This window comes from Salvelinus fontinalis, chromosome 6 (genome assembly GCF_029448725.1).
Source record: "Salvelinus fontinalis isolate EN_2023a chromosome 6, ASM2944872v1, whole genome shotgun sequence".
In the NCBI taxonomy this organism is placed as follows: Eukaryota; Metazoa; Chordata; class Actinopteri; order Salmoniformes; family Salmonidae; genus Salvelinus; species Salvelinus fontinalis.
In genome coordinates this window covers 25,730,586-25,748,281 of record NC_074670.1, presented here as the reverse complement: position 1 = coordinate 25,748,281, position 17,696 = coordinate 25,730,586, and the positions used below count along the sequence as shown (strand labels likewise).

At 41.2% G+C, this 17,696-nt stretch overlaps 1 protein-coding gene across 1 annotated transcript; it reads right to left on the bottom strand.

Annotated features, from left to right (window-relative positions):
• Positions 1-8,300: 8,300 nt before the first annotated feature.
• LOC129857464 (neurexophilin-1-like) lies at positions 8,301-17,448 on the bottom strand. Its single transcript, XM_055925729.1, has 2 exons — positions 16,986-17,448; positions 8,301-12,172 (listed from the first exon to the last, which is right to left on the bottom strand). The coding sequence occupies exons 1-2, from the start codon at positions 17,058-17,060 to the stop codon at positions 11,411-11,413; spliced, it is 837 nt and encodes a 278-aa protein (XP_055781704.1). The 5' UTR covers positions 17,061-17,448; the 3' UTR covers positions 8,301-11,410.
• Between the last annotated feature and the right edge of the window lie 248 nt (positions 17,449-17,696).

Genomic DNA, 17,696 nt, shown 5'->3' with positions numbered 1-17,696 from the left:
TCGCTCAATACGGAAGTAGTCAGATGACCTGGATGCTACACTACAGGACTGTTTGCTAGCACAGACTGGAATATGTTCCGGGATTCATCCAATGGCATTGAGGAATACACCACCTCAGTCACCGGATTCATCAATAAGTGCATTGATGACGTCGTCCCCACAGTGACTATATGTACATATCCCAACCAGAAGCCATGGATTACAGGCAACATCCGCATCGAGCTAAAGGCTAGAGCAGCCGCTTTCAAGGAGCGGGAGACTAATCCGGACGCTTATAAGAAATCCTGCTATGCCCTCAGACGAACCATCAAACAAACAAATCAAACAAATACAGGATTAAGATTGAATCCTACTACACCGGCTCTGACACTCGTCAGATGTGGCAGGGCTTGAAAACTATTACGGACCACAAAGGGAAACAGAGACGCAAGCTGCCCTGTGACACGAGCCTGCCAAACGAGCTAAATGCCTTTTATGTTCGCTTCGAGGCAAGCAACACTGAAGCATGCACGAGAGCACAGCTGTTCTGAATGACTGTGTGATAACGCTCTCGGTAGCCGATGTGAACAAAACCTTTAAACAGGTCAACATTCATGAAGCCGCTGGGCTAGATGGACTACCAGGACGTGTACTCAAAGCATGCGCGGACCAACTGGCAAGTGTCTTCACTGACATTTTCAACCTCTCCCTGACCAAGTCTGTAATACCTACATGTTTCTAGCAGACCACCATAGTTCCTGTGCCCAAGGAAGCAAAGGTAACCTGATTAAATGATTTACGCCCCGTGGCACTCATGTCGGTAGCCCTGAAGTGCTTTGAAAGGCTGGTCATGGCTCTCATCAACAGCATCCTCCCGGACACCCTGAACCACTCCAATTCGCATACTGCCCCAACAGATCCACAGATGACGCAATCTCAATCGCACTCCACTCTGCTCTTTCTCACCTGGACAAAAGGAACATCTATGTGAGAATGCTGTTCATCAACTACAGCTCAGCGTTTAACACCATAGGGCCCACGAAGCCTAGGGCCCACGTAGGGCCCACGATCACTAAGCTAAGGACTCTGGGACTAAACATCTCCCTCTGCAACTGGATCCTGGACTTCCTGACGGGCCGCCCCCAGGTGGTAAGAGTAGGCAGCAACACGTTTGCCACGCTGATCCTTAACAATGGGGCCCCTCAGGGGTGTGGACTTAGTCCCCTCCTGTATTCCCTGTTCACCCACGACTGCGTGGCCAAACACGACTCCAACACCATTATTAAGTTTGCTGACGACACAACAGTGGTAGGCGTGATCACCGACAACGATGAGACAGTCTAAAGGGAGGAGGTCAGAAAACTGGCAGTGTGGTGTCAGGACAACAACCTCTCCTTCAACGTGAGCAAGACTAAGGAGCTGATCGTGGACTACAGGAAAAGGCGGGCCGAACAGGCCCCCATTAACATCGACAGGGCTGTAGTGGAGCGGGTCGAGAGTTTGAAGTTTCTTGGTGTCCACATCACCAACGAACTATCATGGTCCAAACATACCAAGACAGTCGTGAAGCGGGCACGACAAAACCTTTTCCCCCTCAGGAGACTGAAAAGATTTGGCATGGGTCCCCAGATCCTCAAAAGGTTCTACAGCTGCACCATCGAGAGCATCCTGACCGGTTGCATCACCGCCTGGTATGGCAACTGCTTGGCACCTGACCATAAGGTGCTACAGAGGGTAGTGCGAACGGCCCAGTACATCACTGGGGCCAAGCTTCCTGCCATCCAGGACCTATATAATAGGCGGTGTCAGAGGGAAGCCCATAAAATTGTCAGAGACTCCAGTCACCCAAGTTTTGGCTGTTTTCTCTGCTACCGCACGGCAAGCGGTACCGGAGTGCCAAGTCTAGGACCAAAAGGCTCCTCAACAGCTTATATCCCCAAGCCATTAGACTGCTGAACAATACATAAAAATCACCACCGGACAATTTACATCCCATATCTATTAGGCGGAATATCGCAATGTGCAATCACAACAGCAAGCATTGTGGCCAGTTGCCATAAGAAAAGGGCAACTAGTGGAGCACAAACAATATTGTAAATACTTATTTATCTTCCCCCACTATTCGCACTACAACTATTTGCACATTGTTAAAAACACTGTACATAACTGATAATATAACACTTGAAATGTCTTTATCTTTTAGAAATTATTTTGAGTGCAATTTTTACTGTTCATTTCTAATCGTTTAATTTTGATTTTGTAATTTTTTTTTGTCTCACATATGTTTATTGTTTATTTAACTTGCTCTGGCAATGTAAACATAACCAATAAAGAAGAACCATTGAATGGAGAGAGTGAGAGAGAGAAGGGAGAGAGAGTGAGAGAGAGAAGGGAGAGAGAGTGAGAGAATCAAATTATAACAGAATGTGTCTTTGAATTACTAGCGCACACTGTTTTCATAATAAAGACACATCTGTACGAGGCAACATCTGTACTGCGATAACATGGTTTCCATCAGCATACTACTGTACAGTAACAGACTATGGACTATCAAGGAAATACAGCGCATATATGACGTGGTAACAGTTACGACCATGGGATGGCAGCAAAACATCAAGGAAAGGAGAAAGAAATGTCCCTCCCTTTCCATTGAAGCACTGACCAATAGATGTGATTGTCTCATCATGACAGAAGTCCGTTCAAGTATAGTTCCTTGCATTGCATGCTATTATGGAGATGATGCCTCATCAATTCAATGGCAAAGATACAATGAATAACAGTTTGTTGAATCCTCATTGTGAGTTTCAACATCCTGAGCCTACCAAAAGGCTGATGACTGAACCAAATAACCTTTTTTTATGTCTGTATCTATGTAATGTATATTTGTGTGCATCTATATCCATGTAATGTATCTTTGTGTGTGTCTACTGTACATCTATGTAATCTATCTTTGATATAGATACACACAAAGAGACATTACATAGATATAGATTACATTGATATAGATACACACAAAGATGCATTACATAGATACACACAAAGATAGATTACATAGATATAGATATACACAAAGATAGATTTCATTTCATTTTCATTGTGTGTAAACTACCGTTCAAAAGTTTGGGGTCACTTAGAAATGTCCTTGTTTTTGAAAGAAAATCACATTTTTTGTCAATTAAAATAACATCAAGTTGATCAGAAATGCAGTGTAGACATTGTTAATATTGTAAATGACTATTGTAGCTGGAAACTGCAGATTTTTTATGGAATATCTACATAGGCGTACAGAGGCCCATCCTAAGCAACCATCACTCCTGTGTTCCAATGGCACGTTGTGTTAGCTAATCCAAGTTTACAATTGTAAAAGGCTAATTGATCATTAGAAAACCCTTTTGCAATTATGTTAGCACAGCTGAAAACTGTTGTTCTGATTAAAGAAGCAATACAACTGGCCTTCTTTAGACTAGTTGAGTATCTGGAGCATCAGCATTTGTGGGTTCGATTACAGGCTCAAAATGGCCAGAAACAAAGACCTTTCTTCTGAAACTCGTCAGTCTATTCTTGAAGAGGGGACTCCAGGATGCTGGCCTTCTAGGCAGAGTTGCAAAGAAAAAGCCATATCTCAGACTGGCCAATAAAACTAAAAGATTAAGATGGGCAGAAAAACACAGACAGTAGTCAGAGGAACTCTGCCTAGAAGGCCAGCACCCTAGAGTAGCCTCTTCACTGTTGACATTGAGACTGGTGTTTTGCGGGTACTATTTAATGAAGCTGCCAGTTGAAGACTTGTGAGGCGTCTGTTTCTCAAACTAGACACTCTAATGTACTTGTCCTCTTGCTCAGTTGTGCACCGGGGCCTCCCACTCCTCTTTCTATTCTGGTTAGAGCCAGTTTGCACTGTTCTTTGAAGGGAGTAGTACACAGCGTTGTACGAGATCTTCAGTTTCTTGGCAATTTCTCGCATGGAATAGCCTTCATTTCTCAGAACAAGAATAGACTGACATGTTTCAGAAGAAAATTCTTTGTTTCCATTTTGAGCCTGTAATCGAACCCACAAATGCTGATGCCCCAGATACTCAACTAGTCTAAAGAAGGCCAGTTGTATTGCTTCTTTAATCAGAACAACAGTTTTCAGCTGTGCTAACATAATTGCATAGCCGTTTCCAGCTACAATAGTCATTTACAATATTAACAATGTCTACACTGTATTTCTGATCAATTTGATGTTATTTTAATGGACAAAAAATTTGCTTTTCTTTCAAAAACAAGGACGTTTCTAAGTGACCCCAACCTTTTGAATGGTTGTGTATCTCTTTAATGCATCTTTGTGTGTATATAGAGTATGTAATGTTTAGCACCATGCACTTTAAGGGACCACAATTTATTTCACTAGGCAAGAACAAATTCTTGTTTACAATGACAGCTTGTGGGTTAACTGCCTTGTTCAGGGGCAGAAAGACAGATTCTTACCTTGTCAGCTCAGGGATTTGATTCAGCAACCTTTCGGTTACTGGCCCAATGCTCTAACCACTAGGCTACCCGCCACCCCAATGGAAAGAACTCATTAACTTTTTGTTGTGGTATCCCTGTCAGGTGTTTAATATGTACTGTATGTACTGTATGTACTGTGTGTACAGTATATGTCTTTTTTTAAACTGGCAAGTAAAATCAATCAATAAATTATCAATGGATTTATAACAATTAGATGTGTTTAATCACTTATTTGCTTTTATGTAAAGAGGTCATTCTCATTAAAGATGTAAAAACGTTGTGTTATGTGAATCTATGCAAAGTATAATCTACGAACACAGAACCAAATCTACCTGAAGCGCTACTCTGTCATACTCTTCACACAAATCATAATATGTCTCCTTTCCACTTAATTTAAACTTCCCTTTTCTCTGAGAAGTTCATAGCTTGACCTCTGACTTCACTGGAGGGCTCGAGGCCAGGCTTGGGCTAATCTAGTAGTGTCTCATTTTAATCTTTATCTCCATAATTTCCATACTTACTGATGTCCTCCACCCTATCTGTTCCCCCAACTGGTCTTATCTCAACGTTCTGGATCTTATCAAACCAATTGGTTCTACTTAAACTACACAAGAAAATAGAGCATCTTAAAAGAGTTTTTTTTTTTTTTAAGAATTCAATCAGGATAGACTCTCAGAGAATGGTTATCGATTTATGAAGATCTCAATCAGACCGGAGGCTTCCTAACTGATTGATTCTTTCTGTCTGACAAGTGCCATTCTCCGACTGCAGCTTCTGTCCCCACACTTGAGGATAATCTCCCATTAAGATCTTGTGTCTTCCTTGTCACGGTCTTGTTCTTTGTTAAAATACTTCCCTCTACCCTCTCACAGTCTCTGCTACATTAGCAAATGTCACAATTAACAAATAATTGAGCAAACTGGTTTGTTTCTGCAACCAATGAACGCTGTATTATTTCCCAGTACACTGGGTCAACATGAAAATGAAAAAAGCTGTTTGTCACTAGAGAGGTTTCCACTCCTCCAGATCCCTTGACCCCCAAATGGACTTCCTGCCCTGATACATCACTAACAATTGCCCAACTGACTTTTCTCTCTGCAGTTAAGCTTGATAATAAGGAACCATGGCATTTACTGAGAACCACAATGCACTGCTCTTATCTCTGTATCTGCTGTACAGTAAAGCTATGTCCGGATTTGATGGGAAACAATTCTAGATTGTTTGTATAGATTGGTCGTTTTTATTAATCCATTGGTAGGGAGTCACCATTCCACTCTCCATCCTTATCATGGTGGACCTAGGCTTTATGCCAAATGAAAACAATACAAATGAGATGTATAAAAACCTAGGTCCATATTTTACACAGCACACTTAACCACAAGACTCTCCTGAACATTCTTGTAAGCATTATGTTCACTTTACCAGCCTTGTATCTCGACTCTTACAGATGGAGAGAGAAGACCTGATAAAGGCTTTGTGCCAAAACCCAGTGCTTTTCCAACATTTCTTTCTCTCTAGAGTGATGACCAGTTAAACCACTTTTTAAAAACCTAAACTTCTCTGCCCATCTTTGTTACAAAGTAGTGCCTGTTTCTCTCTACCTTTCCTCAGTTTGTCACTAGAACATGATCCAGACTCCAAGCTGAACTCCTCAGTGCCAAGTCATGATTCATCACTTCTTCTGCTTGTGTTTGAAGATTAGTCTGTAGCACAGACACATCCTCCCTCACTGGGCATCCAGGCAGCTTAGAGGCCAAAATCCATAATCCCTTCCCCTTCATGGGAATTGTCCATGCACTTTACTATACTGCAATATGGTCCCATTTTCAGCAGGCTTTCAAGTCCCAGCCACTGACCACCAGTGATGTGTATGTTGTGTGTTTCACCAAGAGTTGATTTTGGAGGGTTAGATTGGGATATTGTATTTTGGATCCCCTACGCATCAACAGTTAATTGTTGTCAGTTACTCTCGGAACAGATGTGACAAGCCCTCTTATTTTTCAAACTACTCAATACTATTTGCTTTTAATAGGCTGAATGACATTGAAATCGAGTCTTGTTTTTATAGTTTCTCTGAATTTCACTGTACAACAAATAGCATAAGCCTTTGTCAGGGAAAGTAAAGTACTATTTGTTAATGCCAGTGCCTGGCTAGTTCCATCCCCACACTGTTCGGCATGCTATGTGGCACTGAGGACAGAATTCACGTTACTGTGTTGGCACAGAGTTTGACTCATTCAAGGTTATGCCTTGAGTTAATGGTGATGCATTTTTTTAAGTCCATCATCTCTCTCTCTCTGCGTAGCACCTAGTCCATCTCTGTCACAAACACTGCCTTTCCATCTCACCTTTAGCGGTAGAGTTAGGAGGAGTGGTTCTAGAGATATAAATCAATTGAAAATGAACCCCCAGCTCAAAAACATGCCGACCCTGATTGTTTCATTGCCAGAATATCCAAGGCGGGGTAGCAGCAGAGTAGCAAAAAAATAAAATAAAAATGGCACTGTATACATCAGCTGGTCATGAATCATAATTACCTTTATTTACATGTTTAGATATGTTTTTTTTCTTGTAATTAAAATGTGGCCAAACATACTCAGACAAGGGAGCTGGGCTCAGCCTCTTCTCCTCTCGCTGGCAATGCATAACGGTAGCAGGGAAATACAGCTACATTGTCCCTGCTGATTGGAGGGCTTGATAACACAGACGATGGGTAGAGGAATGTGTGAGAGGCATGTAATCCGCTTAAGCCTCATGTAACTTACAGGAGCCAATGGATCCTTAACTTAAAAACGTCAATACTTACTTAGGTGTCTGTTTTGGATCACACAATTTCACACTTACTTTTGATGCTACATCAGAACAATTCAGCCCTACTTAGTGTAATGTGTAAATATAATAGTGCATAGCCAGCTGTGCAACTATTACGCTAAATTGGGCCATTATCCCTATGATCAGAATGTGAATTTGATTAATATGGTCAAAATGACCAATTGAAAATGCTTCCTCAAGTCACATTTAGATAGCCCTCTATGGAACATTTGATCCATGGCTTGATTCTCTTTATTCTATTGAAACAATAGGTCGAGTAATAGTTGACCTGCTTTGAGATACAGTGAAAGCTGTTGGAAATTTCCATACAGAGTTTGAAAAGTGTACCAGCTGACAACATGAGCATGTAAAAATAGCTTCAGAAACTGTCTTAATGACTATCATGTGAGAATTTGTAGGTGTAGAAGCCTACTGTTCCAGAGAGTAGCACAGACAGATGTTCATGTGGGGGTCCAATTGCACTCAAATGATGTCAAATATGAATGCTCTTCATACAGTTATACGTGGAATAGAATTACGTCCTTCACCAAATGGCAACAATTTGCCTGGAACTGAGTGACAAAAGTTTAGCATGTCAAATATTGCTGCACGGGCAGTTTGACAGGATTAATAGAGCGTATACTTAATTGGATGTCGCCACAATTCATTCTATTCATATGGGCTAAATAGTATTGTTCATTTTGCAGCATATTTAGGGGCGAAGTGTTCATACCTAGTTCTGCCCAGGGGCATTAATCCAGACTAATGAAATGATCCTATCCTCTGTGGCTTTTTAATCTGTTCACTGGGAAAGTAATTGACAAGCCACAGTATGTGCATTAGGATAGCTCCATCACCAAAGGACAGCTGTCATTGAAGCAATTAAAATGACAAAGTTTAATTAATTCTCTCTAGTTTTACCTGATATGAGACATTCACAATGAGTGAGCTTTCATTTCCAGGATAGTAATACTGTTTGGACGAGAGCAGTTCATTTGTAATTCAAAAACCACAAGCCGTTGTCTGATAGTGCTTTAATATGTCAGCATTTCACACAGAAATTAACACCACAGATTGAAAGCAAAACATAACATGAATTCTGCAATAACATAACAAGATACGAAATTACATTAATGAATTACTCTGGAATTAGATGCCAATTGCACATACTCAGATAAGTCATTTGACATCCCATCTGATTATCTGTTTATGAGTGATATGCTATTTGGTCACTAATATAGATGTCATATCAGATAAAGAGCTAGGCTAACCAAGTGTACCTAGCCCTACATACAGTAAGTGAAGGACTGCAACAAGCATGATACTTAGCAGGCTTTTAGCTTAGCTTCTTGAAAAAAGACCAAGACACAATGAATTACGGAGCCAACTACCTCTGACACCAGGAGAGCCGGATCCCAATAACTTTTTAATCCACCTAAATGTCAAGGCAATGTTTACAGGTCTCCTCCTCCTCCCCTCCTCTCAAATGGCTGCCAAAAGGCCAGTGGTTAGTCATCTGTTTACTCCTGCAGCTGCTGGGTGTCATTGGGAGTCTGAAGGAGAAATCCCCTGATTCTATCTGCCATTTGTGACAGTTCCCCAGACCACATTAATCAGGACGGTATCTGAGAGCAGGAGGAGACCAGAGGCTTGGTGTACGGCTATGGCCCAGGACAACGGCACCAACGGACTGGATCTGAGGTGGGGATAATTCACTCATCAAAAGCCTTGCATTAATCATGCAGTAGTATATTACAGGTAGAGGGTTTCATTCATAGAAATGGTACCAGATAGAGCTTAGACTCAGAACCAAGCGCAACTATCGGACATGGCCCATCTAAAAGAGTGCAATTGAATTCATACATATATTTCAAAGAAATAATAATTAGCCATAACTCAAGTACAATATAGTGTATTCCACAAAATGAAGACAAGAGTGTCCAGTTTGGCAACATATTTAACTGATCTTATACAGAAAATGGCACGTTATAAAAATGGAAGACCCACTCAAATAAAATAATCTGAAACATTTGTCATCCAGTAGCCATGATGACAGATAACTGCTCTCAATTTACGAGTCAAATGTTAATGCTTATTTCTGTCAGCTTTGTTCATTCACATCATAAATCCCCTGTTCACACTCTCTTATCACATAGGCCCCTCTCTTCACAGGAAACAAACCCTATTTCTTATGAAGTACCTTGTCAAATCTTCCATTCCACTTTTTCAGTCGTGTCAACAACAAATGAGTCTGTGTGCAAGAGTACAGTACTAAAAGACCCGGTAGTAGTTGACTGGTTAGATGTACAATGCAAACCGCATAAAGAACTACACCTCAAGGTGCCTATCAACCTCATAAAGGACTTCTATTCCCGTTGTGTATCAGTGTAATTCCCAGACATTATTCTCTCAAACAGGGATGACAATCACAGTGATGGTTCTCAGAGATGTTTCACAATCAGCTACAAGCATCACATTTGCATAATGAAAGCTTAATGGCCAAATCGAATATCCAGTATCATTATCGTATAGTGTTATTACATCATCATCATCCAGAATTTGCGTTATTGATGTCAGAAGTGGTTGTTATAATGTGTGGAGAGATGCCCCTGCAGTTTAATACATGTCCTCTGGCAAGCAGCTCATTTTATGCTGTAACTTCCTGCTTTCATGTTTTATAGCGAACAGAGTGGGGACTCTTTACTGTGTTTTTTCTCATGGGGCAAACATAAATGGTTATTTTTTTAAATATTGAAATACACTTAGATCCATAATGAATGAAAGTCCTTCGTTGAGCTGATTTACTCCACATTAACTTGTGTCGGATAGGATATAACTGATGGCAAGAGATTGCTATCAACATGGCATCCATGTCAGAGCTGAAAACCATTGCTAGCATTTTTTTCCCTTCATCTCCCGAAAACAATGTACACTGAGCATACAACACATTAAGAACACCTGCTCTTTCCATGAAATAGACTGACCAGGTGAAAGCTATGACTCCTCATTGAATCAGTGTAGATGAAGGGGAGGAGACGGGTTAAAGAAGTATTTTTAAGCCTTGAAACAATTGAGACATGGATTGTGAATTTGTGCCATTCAGAGAGTGAATGGGCAAGACAAACGATTTAAGTGCCTTTGAACGGGGTATGGTAATAGGTGCCAGGTGTCAAGAACTGCAGCGCTGCTGGGTTTTTCACACTCAACAATTTCCCGTTTGTATCAAGCATGGTTCACCCTCCAAAGGAAATCCAGCCAACTTGACACAATTGTGGGAAGCATTAGAGTCAACATGGGCCAGCATATCTGTGGAACGCATTGACACCTTGTAGAGTCCATGCCCTGATGAATTGAGGTTGTTCTGAAGGCAAAAGGGGGTGCAAGTCAATATTATGAAGGTGTTCCTAATGTTAGGTATACTCAGTGTATATCTTTAGGAAATGTTTAAAAACGAATTTTTTTTTTAGAGTTGCTCTTATTAAATGGGATGTTGATGTTTCAATAATTCACTGAGACTGAAAAAGAAATGATTTTGAAAGGATCTGTATTTCTGGCTGTCATACAGATACAAACATGCAACGAAATAGATGGCACGTCTTAATGCGTTCTGACACTTTCCTTCACAGTAAGTCGACATCTACCTATTTCATTTCCCGCTTTGCAATCACCAGTGACAAACAGAAATGGACAATGAGAGAAAATGAAAAATGCTATTCCATCAACACACAGAGTTCAATTAGAAGAGCGAAACAGTATCTAACAGAATAAAGTGGGCTTTATCAGTTATTATTTACATAATGACACATCTTCAGCGAGGGCTCCGGCTGAGTACTTTCTTATAGCTACTATAGAGGGTCAAAATACATGAGGAAAAAGTATGCCAAGCCAGGAAATGTTGCGTCCTAAATGCTTGTACAATAGCCATAGGGAAGGTCTGTTCAGTGTAGCGATCTCACAAGCAGCAGGGAAGCATTAGCTTTAATAATACCTTTTAACAGTTCTGTTCCGACAGTAAAGCATCCCCCCCTGTTCTATTGAGGGCCGTGCCAGCCTAGCTCAAATCAACTGACACCTCTCAGGAGCGAATGCCCTGTCTGTCTCTGTTCCTTTCCCATAGCCGCTCAGCCAATCACCCGGTGGGGAGGTAGGGAGTATCGCTGTGGTAGTTGTAATCCGGACACACTTTCTGCACCAGCTTGTAATCGGTGCTGTAGAAGGAGATGTAGATGCAGATGACTTTGAAGGGCTTGGAGCACAGCCAGGACACATGGCTCTGGGTCTGCTCCTGAGGGCAGCTCTGCGAGGGGTCGTGGGAACACAGCGACTTCCTGGTGCCCTTCTCCACCTTCTCGTACTCCACCCTGCAGTTGAACAGCCTGGTGTCTTTGGGCTCGAGGACCGTCGACTGCTGCAGCTGGAACTCCACGGCCTTTGTGGGCGGCACCAGACCCACCGACACGTTGCCCTGGCCCGTCGCGTTGTGGCGGAAGTAGACGCTGAACGTGCCATTGCCGTGGTCTACGATCTTCCCGGTGATCAGCAGGTTGAACTTCACTGTCTTGATGTTGGAGTGGAAGTCGCCCCAGCCGAACATCTTCTTGAACTTTCCTGTCTTGACGATGGGTCTCCTCTTGGATCGGGAGCGGGGGTCATGAAGGCTAGAGGTGTTGTGGAGCCAGTCCCAGAGCTCCTGTTTAGAGTACGGTTCCAACTTGTCATAGTTCAGATCCAGGCCAGACAGGTTCTTGTCATAAAAGGTCTGGGAGAGCCGGCGACTGATGGATAAGTCCTTGCTGGTGTCTGTTGTCCAGAGGTCCTTAGCTCTTGACTTTGGGCTCTCTGACTTCAGAACGTCTGAACTTCCAGAAGCAGATGAATGGGCGCTTGTAACCTGTGGAAAACAAAGAGACAATACAATCCTATTTCAATGATGAAACACAACAGGCATGCCGTGAATGGCTTAAACCATTAATAAGCCTGCTGTGTAGGATAAAAAGTGATATGTCCTTGATATGCCATTGTTTTGTTTTATACCAATAGATCATACATGAACTGTAGGTCTGAAATGGCAATAAAGTCAATACCCATTTGAAATTCAGTGATGCTGAAGGTCGTGACTAATGGATATAGAAAGAATATGAGACACATTCAGTGCATTACACAATTGCCTTATATGAACAGTGTCTTTTATCAAGAGTAAGGACATTCCAATCCTGCCATACATATAGATGACTGAAGCGTTTATTCAGTAGCCTACAGACGTGACGCAACACCAGACTATGACCCGCTGAATGTACCCTGAACGGTTGATTGATGATTCCTTTACTCCGGCCCTCATAATAATACAGATGACAGGGCTAAGATTCCCACTGCACTTCACGAAAAATGGTGACAGTGATGGCCTAACCCCATCTGTGGAACGTGACAGCAGATCTATCTGGGCAAAGTCTTACATGTTGTACCTTTACCTCAGATCAATACTAGGAGAATAAGGTCTTCTCTCTTTCACAAAGTTCACAGGATGATATTGCGGTAGGGTAGTCTGTATATTGCAACAGTTATAGTGCAAATGCATGTTGGATTTGGACATAGAATACTTCATTTGAAAAATATTAAATCTTCTTATTTTTGGTGCTCAAGCCGAATTTCAATCTCATCTTTGTTTTGGGCCAAATTTGACTTCATATCCATGAACAGTGCAAAATAATTGTGCAAAAACCTAATTATAAATCTGCCAACTTGATTTAATTAGACATTTTTCTTCAACAATGTGTTATAAAGGGGGCACTATTTATGTATTGCTCACTTTAGTAAACTCTGGTTAAATAATCGCCTCATTATAACGCACATTGTTGAAGAAAAGTTTTAAATTAAATCACACTGCGAGAATATAATGATGTTTATGGTATTTCTTTGCACTAAGAAAATGTCACTGCAATGTCCTTAAACTTATACATTTGCGTTCTCCATCTGAAAATAAATAGGGAAGGTTGAGTGGTTCAGTTTCATTGAATAGGAAGTATGAACCATCATTCAAATAAGACCAATTTATTTCCCAAGGCTTTCTCTTTCCTGATTCATTAGCAGTGGGCTCTCCAATGACCAAATGAAATATAGCTTTCATATAGCTGTAATTACCTGTGCTGCTAAATGACTGAAGCTCAATCTCAATGGATTCCCCCTACTTGGAAGGACTGCCAACCATTTTTTCCCCTCGTTTAACCTTTATTTAACTAGGAAAGACTCAAGGTTAAAAGCATATTTTGCGAGGGCGACCTGGAAAATAAAATATTTTCTTTTCCCTTTAAGGATCTCACAACATATATCCCATTTAGTTGATTCAGACATGTTTCTCCTAAGCAATCATATGCACAATTCAATTTCAAAATGTTTCTTGAGAGCTAGCTTGGTCCTTGCCGGCTTGTCATGACGGTTATTATACTGGGTTCAACACTGACATGCAATTAGCTTTCATCTGAAGCACCTGACAGCCTGTGCAAACTGTCATGGTCGGGATTAGAGGGCTCCGTGTCACATTCGCAGAGACCCCAATTCCCGGATTATAACCAACCTGTAATCCACACCATAGAGATTAGGCAAATCAAGGCACTCCTGACTAAACCAACATTTACATCAAGGCAGCCTTGTCTGAGGAAACAGAGGAAAGGCCAAGATTACCTCGCTCTGTTTGAGAGCATGTGAAACAGAGAAGGCAGAAAAGTATTCTTTTTTCCGCCGGTGTTAAATGGAGGTGGAGAAACAGGTTGTCACCAACAGCTATAAATGGGGTGAATTTGATAAGTTTGAGGCACTGCTCATCAGACAGTTCTAAATCTCACCTGTGGCCTCAAACAAACCAGAATTCCTGCCCCTGATTACACAAATACTGGGATGATTTTATCATGGAGGACATACCCTGTTAAATACCCTACTGAGTCCTATTGAAAACACCCATAGACATAATGTGGTATACACAGTAGATGGATGTACCTGAATGTTATCTCTTCCTGTTAAGGAATCCTTTCCCTAGAGAGAGGAAGATACAGTCTGGTACTGTACAGTAGCTTCACTTGTGATAAGGAGGATATGCTATAGGTTAAAACCCCAATATAGCAAAAATGTCTTGTTCTGATAAGACAACCTAGGTAGCTAAAAAACACCTAGACTATTAAAAATGTGTGAGCTTTCATTCACTGAAATGGTACTGCAGCTGGAGCTGGGGGGGTGGGGGGGGGGATACTTGTCTCTTCCGACAGACTGTTACAATTTTAGCAACTAAATTGAGTGAATTCTGGGTGCTGCGATTAGCCGGCACTCCCGGTTAAACAGTCATTAGAGCTGGAATGGTTGGAACCGGCTATCTCTATTCCTATTCAAAGCGACAATGTCGTCCATCTTGTTTGGGTGGTTTGGAGTTGTGACCATAGCTTGTCTCAGTATTTGGTGTTATAGTGGAACAAAATTGCACCATGTTGATGAATCTACATGAATCCAAGAATCATGGCCAATCCACCCATTGTATTTAGCATATAAAGGATCTTCACTGACATGACATACTTCCCTTTCAACTCTCAGCTACCATACATAACAAAATTAATCTCAGAGAGCACCTTACAGCACTGGTCAATCAGAACCATTCAGAATCTGTGAGTCCGCAGGGACATGATTCCATCGCTCAGTGAGCAGAACGGAATTGGATCTAAGCGCAGTAAGACTGTACACATCTCCAGGGATATGTTTTTGGCCAGATGTGGCCTACTCTTCTCCTGGAGAGCTACTCCCTGCAGGGTTTTGTTCTAGCCCTAATCTAACACTTGATTATGCTAATCAGTAGCTCTCCTGGGGGAGCTGGCCATCACTCCTTTAGGGGATCGTTTGGTTGTGCTGATATCCAAATTGATCTTGGAAAATGTAGGATTTTCTTTCTCTGGTGTTTTCATGGATCAGCTATAGCATTCTCAGAGATGAACAGAGATCAAAGTGAAATCACCAGAAAGCTCGGTCTCCATGTTACCCCCACTGTTACCTGAGGGGGTCAAAGATCATGGGCTTTAGAGTGAGGCATCTCAAGACATCTCAAATAGGTGTGAAATAGAATGGTAGACTATCAAACGTTGCAAACACAGGGCAGTATTATCGCCATGAGTTCTGTAGAGGATGAAAACGGTCAGCAGTTGGATTGAGGGTATTACCGTGGCAACAAAAAAATAGCCACTATTTTCTCCAACTCACCCAGAGGATAAACACATAATCACATTATTTCACACACGAGTTGGTTCAAAGGCGTCCAAAATAAGTTTGCGAGGTTCCCATGGGTCTGTCAATCTGTCGAAGGAGCTCGAGGCTTGAGCTTAGGATGCGCCGAGCACGAAACAATTATGAGCACCCCATTAAAGCATGGCGAAGCAATTTGGAGGCGAAGCCTGGAAAAACATTCCCATCAAGTGGTACAATTGAGAGTAAACACTTTCTGTACATCCAACATTTCATGTTTACAGTACTGTAGTGACATTTTACAGTAATATAGTATTAGTTTAATATAATTGCATCATAATCCACTGAATAAAAATGTTCCTTAAAAAAAGGAAAGGCTTCCTTAGTTCAAGGGATAAAATGATTAGTGAGCCTAGTGAAGTGTGAAATTGAGTTTATAATTTTCAAGACTGCGAATTCAATTCGATAATGGGAATTGTATAAATAATTATTAATAATTAACTTATTTCAATCACTATGCAAATGAAGTGCCGATAACCCAAGGTAACTATTGAAGATTAGTCAACTTTGTGGGATTAAGTTCAAATAATGTGTAAGAAACAATTGGGCCTGTTTCTCTTGCTTGTCTGTTGACAGATTTACCTCATGCAGGGTTACTACGTACCAGAAGATTAACACAATTGGGATGTCAGAAACTGTGATGGCATAACAACGAAGATATTATGTCAAGCTTATCAAAAGGTGAAATGTCAAGCGTTATTACTTTTCAACTGAATTGAGTGACTCAAATGGGAGATTCATCTGAGTCGATTGATTCAATTTAGATCTACAACAAATCGGAATGTGAATGACAAAATGTTTCCCTCTGCACACAACACAATAGTACATCTACTAAAACAATAGATGAGTAAGTAAAGATGTAAAGGGAAATTTCACAATTGTTCTCCTTCATATTCATCATCTCCAGCACCACCCCAACATCAACATATGTGAAAATGGCGCGTTTCTATGTTTTGTAGTAAAAAAAGATAGAGGAAGATAAGTGTTTTCAATGACATTATCGGTGTGCATCGTGTGATTTTAACCAATTATTAGTATGCATTGCCCGCTAATTGTCTACTAATTGGTTGATGTCATTGGAAAGACTTATCTTCCTATATCTTTTTTACTACAAAACATAGAAACGCGCCATTTTCACATATGTTGATGTTGAGGTGGTGCTGGAGATGATGAATAGGAAGTTGAAAAAGGGTGACATTTCCCTTTAAGAGTAAAAGCAAAGACTGGTGCTCTCCAATGTGCTGAAAAGTACACTCAAAATATATATGCAGCATATACATTAACCAAACACTTGTGAGTAAAGAAGTCTTTGGAAAAATGCTATGGCACAGGCAACATCTGTACATTTAGCTGGTAGCTTTGAACAAAAGATTTCAAAAGAGAGAAAATTACATTTTGACTAGATAATTGACAACAAAAACTCAACTTACCATAGAAATGAGTGACAGGAGAACAGCGCACCAACATGTGGACTTCATTCCTCTTGGTAGACCTTCACTTTTCATGCCTACCTGTACGCAAAACCCTTTCTTGAAAAAAAATCTAATTGCCTATGTAAAAATGCCACAACTAGAGATAAATGACAAAGAGAAACCCGAAAAAGACCCTGGAGAAAATAGCAGGGATCAATCTTCAGATTGACTGAGGGCTGAAAATCAAATGCTCTGTCTATGTTTTGTCTATTGGAAGATGTGAATGATACGTTCTTTGTTGCGGGATTAGTGGCGGTGTTGCCTGAATGGTAGTGCTTGTAGGTCTGATTGTCAGTGTTATGTGATGTTTTATAGAGCGAGAGAAAGATGCAGAGAGAGAGAGAGGGATAGAGAGAGGCAGGAAGAGGGAGAGAGAGAGAGAGGGGTGAGAAAGAGTGAGAGAGAGGCAGAGAGAGAGAGAGAGAGAGAGAGAGAGAGAGAGAGAGAGAGAGAGAGAGAGAGAGAGAGAGAGAGAGAGAGAGAGAGAGAGAGAGAGACTGAAGAGCGAGGGCGGGATAGAGAGAGGCAGGAAGAGGGATAGAGAGAGAGGGGCTAGAAAGAGAGATAGAGGGAAAGAAGAGACTTCAAGAGAGCCTTGCAATATAACTTTTCATTTGTGTCTAGAGAGACATCTAGTGGTACATCTAACATAATGACAGTACACTAGAA

Bases quoted from the DNA above. Each gene is read 5' to 3' on its own strand.
- LOC129857464 (XM_055925729.1), bottom strand. From the start codon at position 17,060: ATGAAAAGTGAAGGTCTACCAAGAGGAATGAAGTCCACATGTTGGTGC. The intron at 12,173-16,985 runs GTAAGTTGAGTT...TGTTTTCCACAG, and splicing joins TCCTGTCACTCATTTCTATG to GTTACAAGCGCCCATTCATC.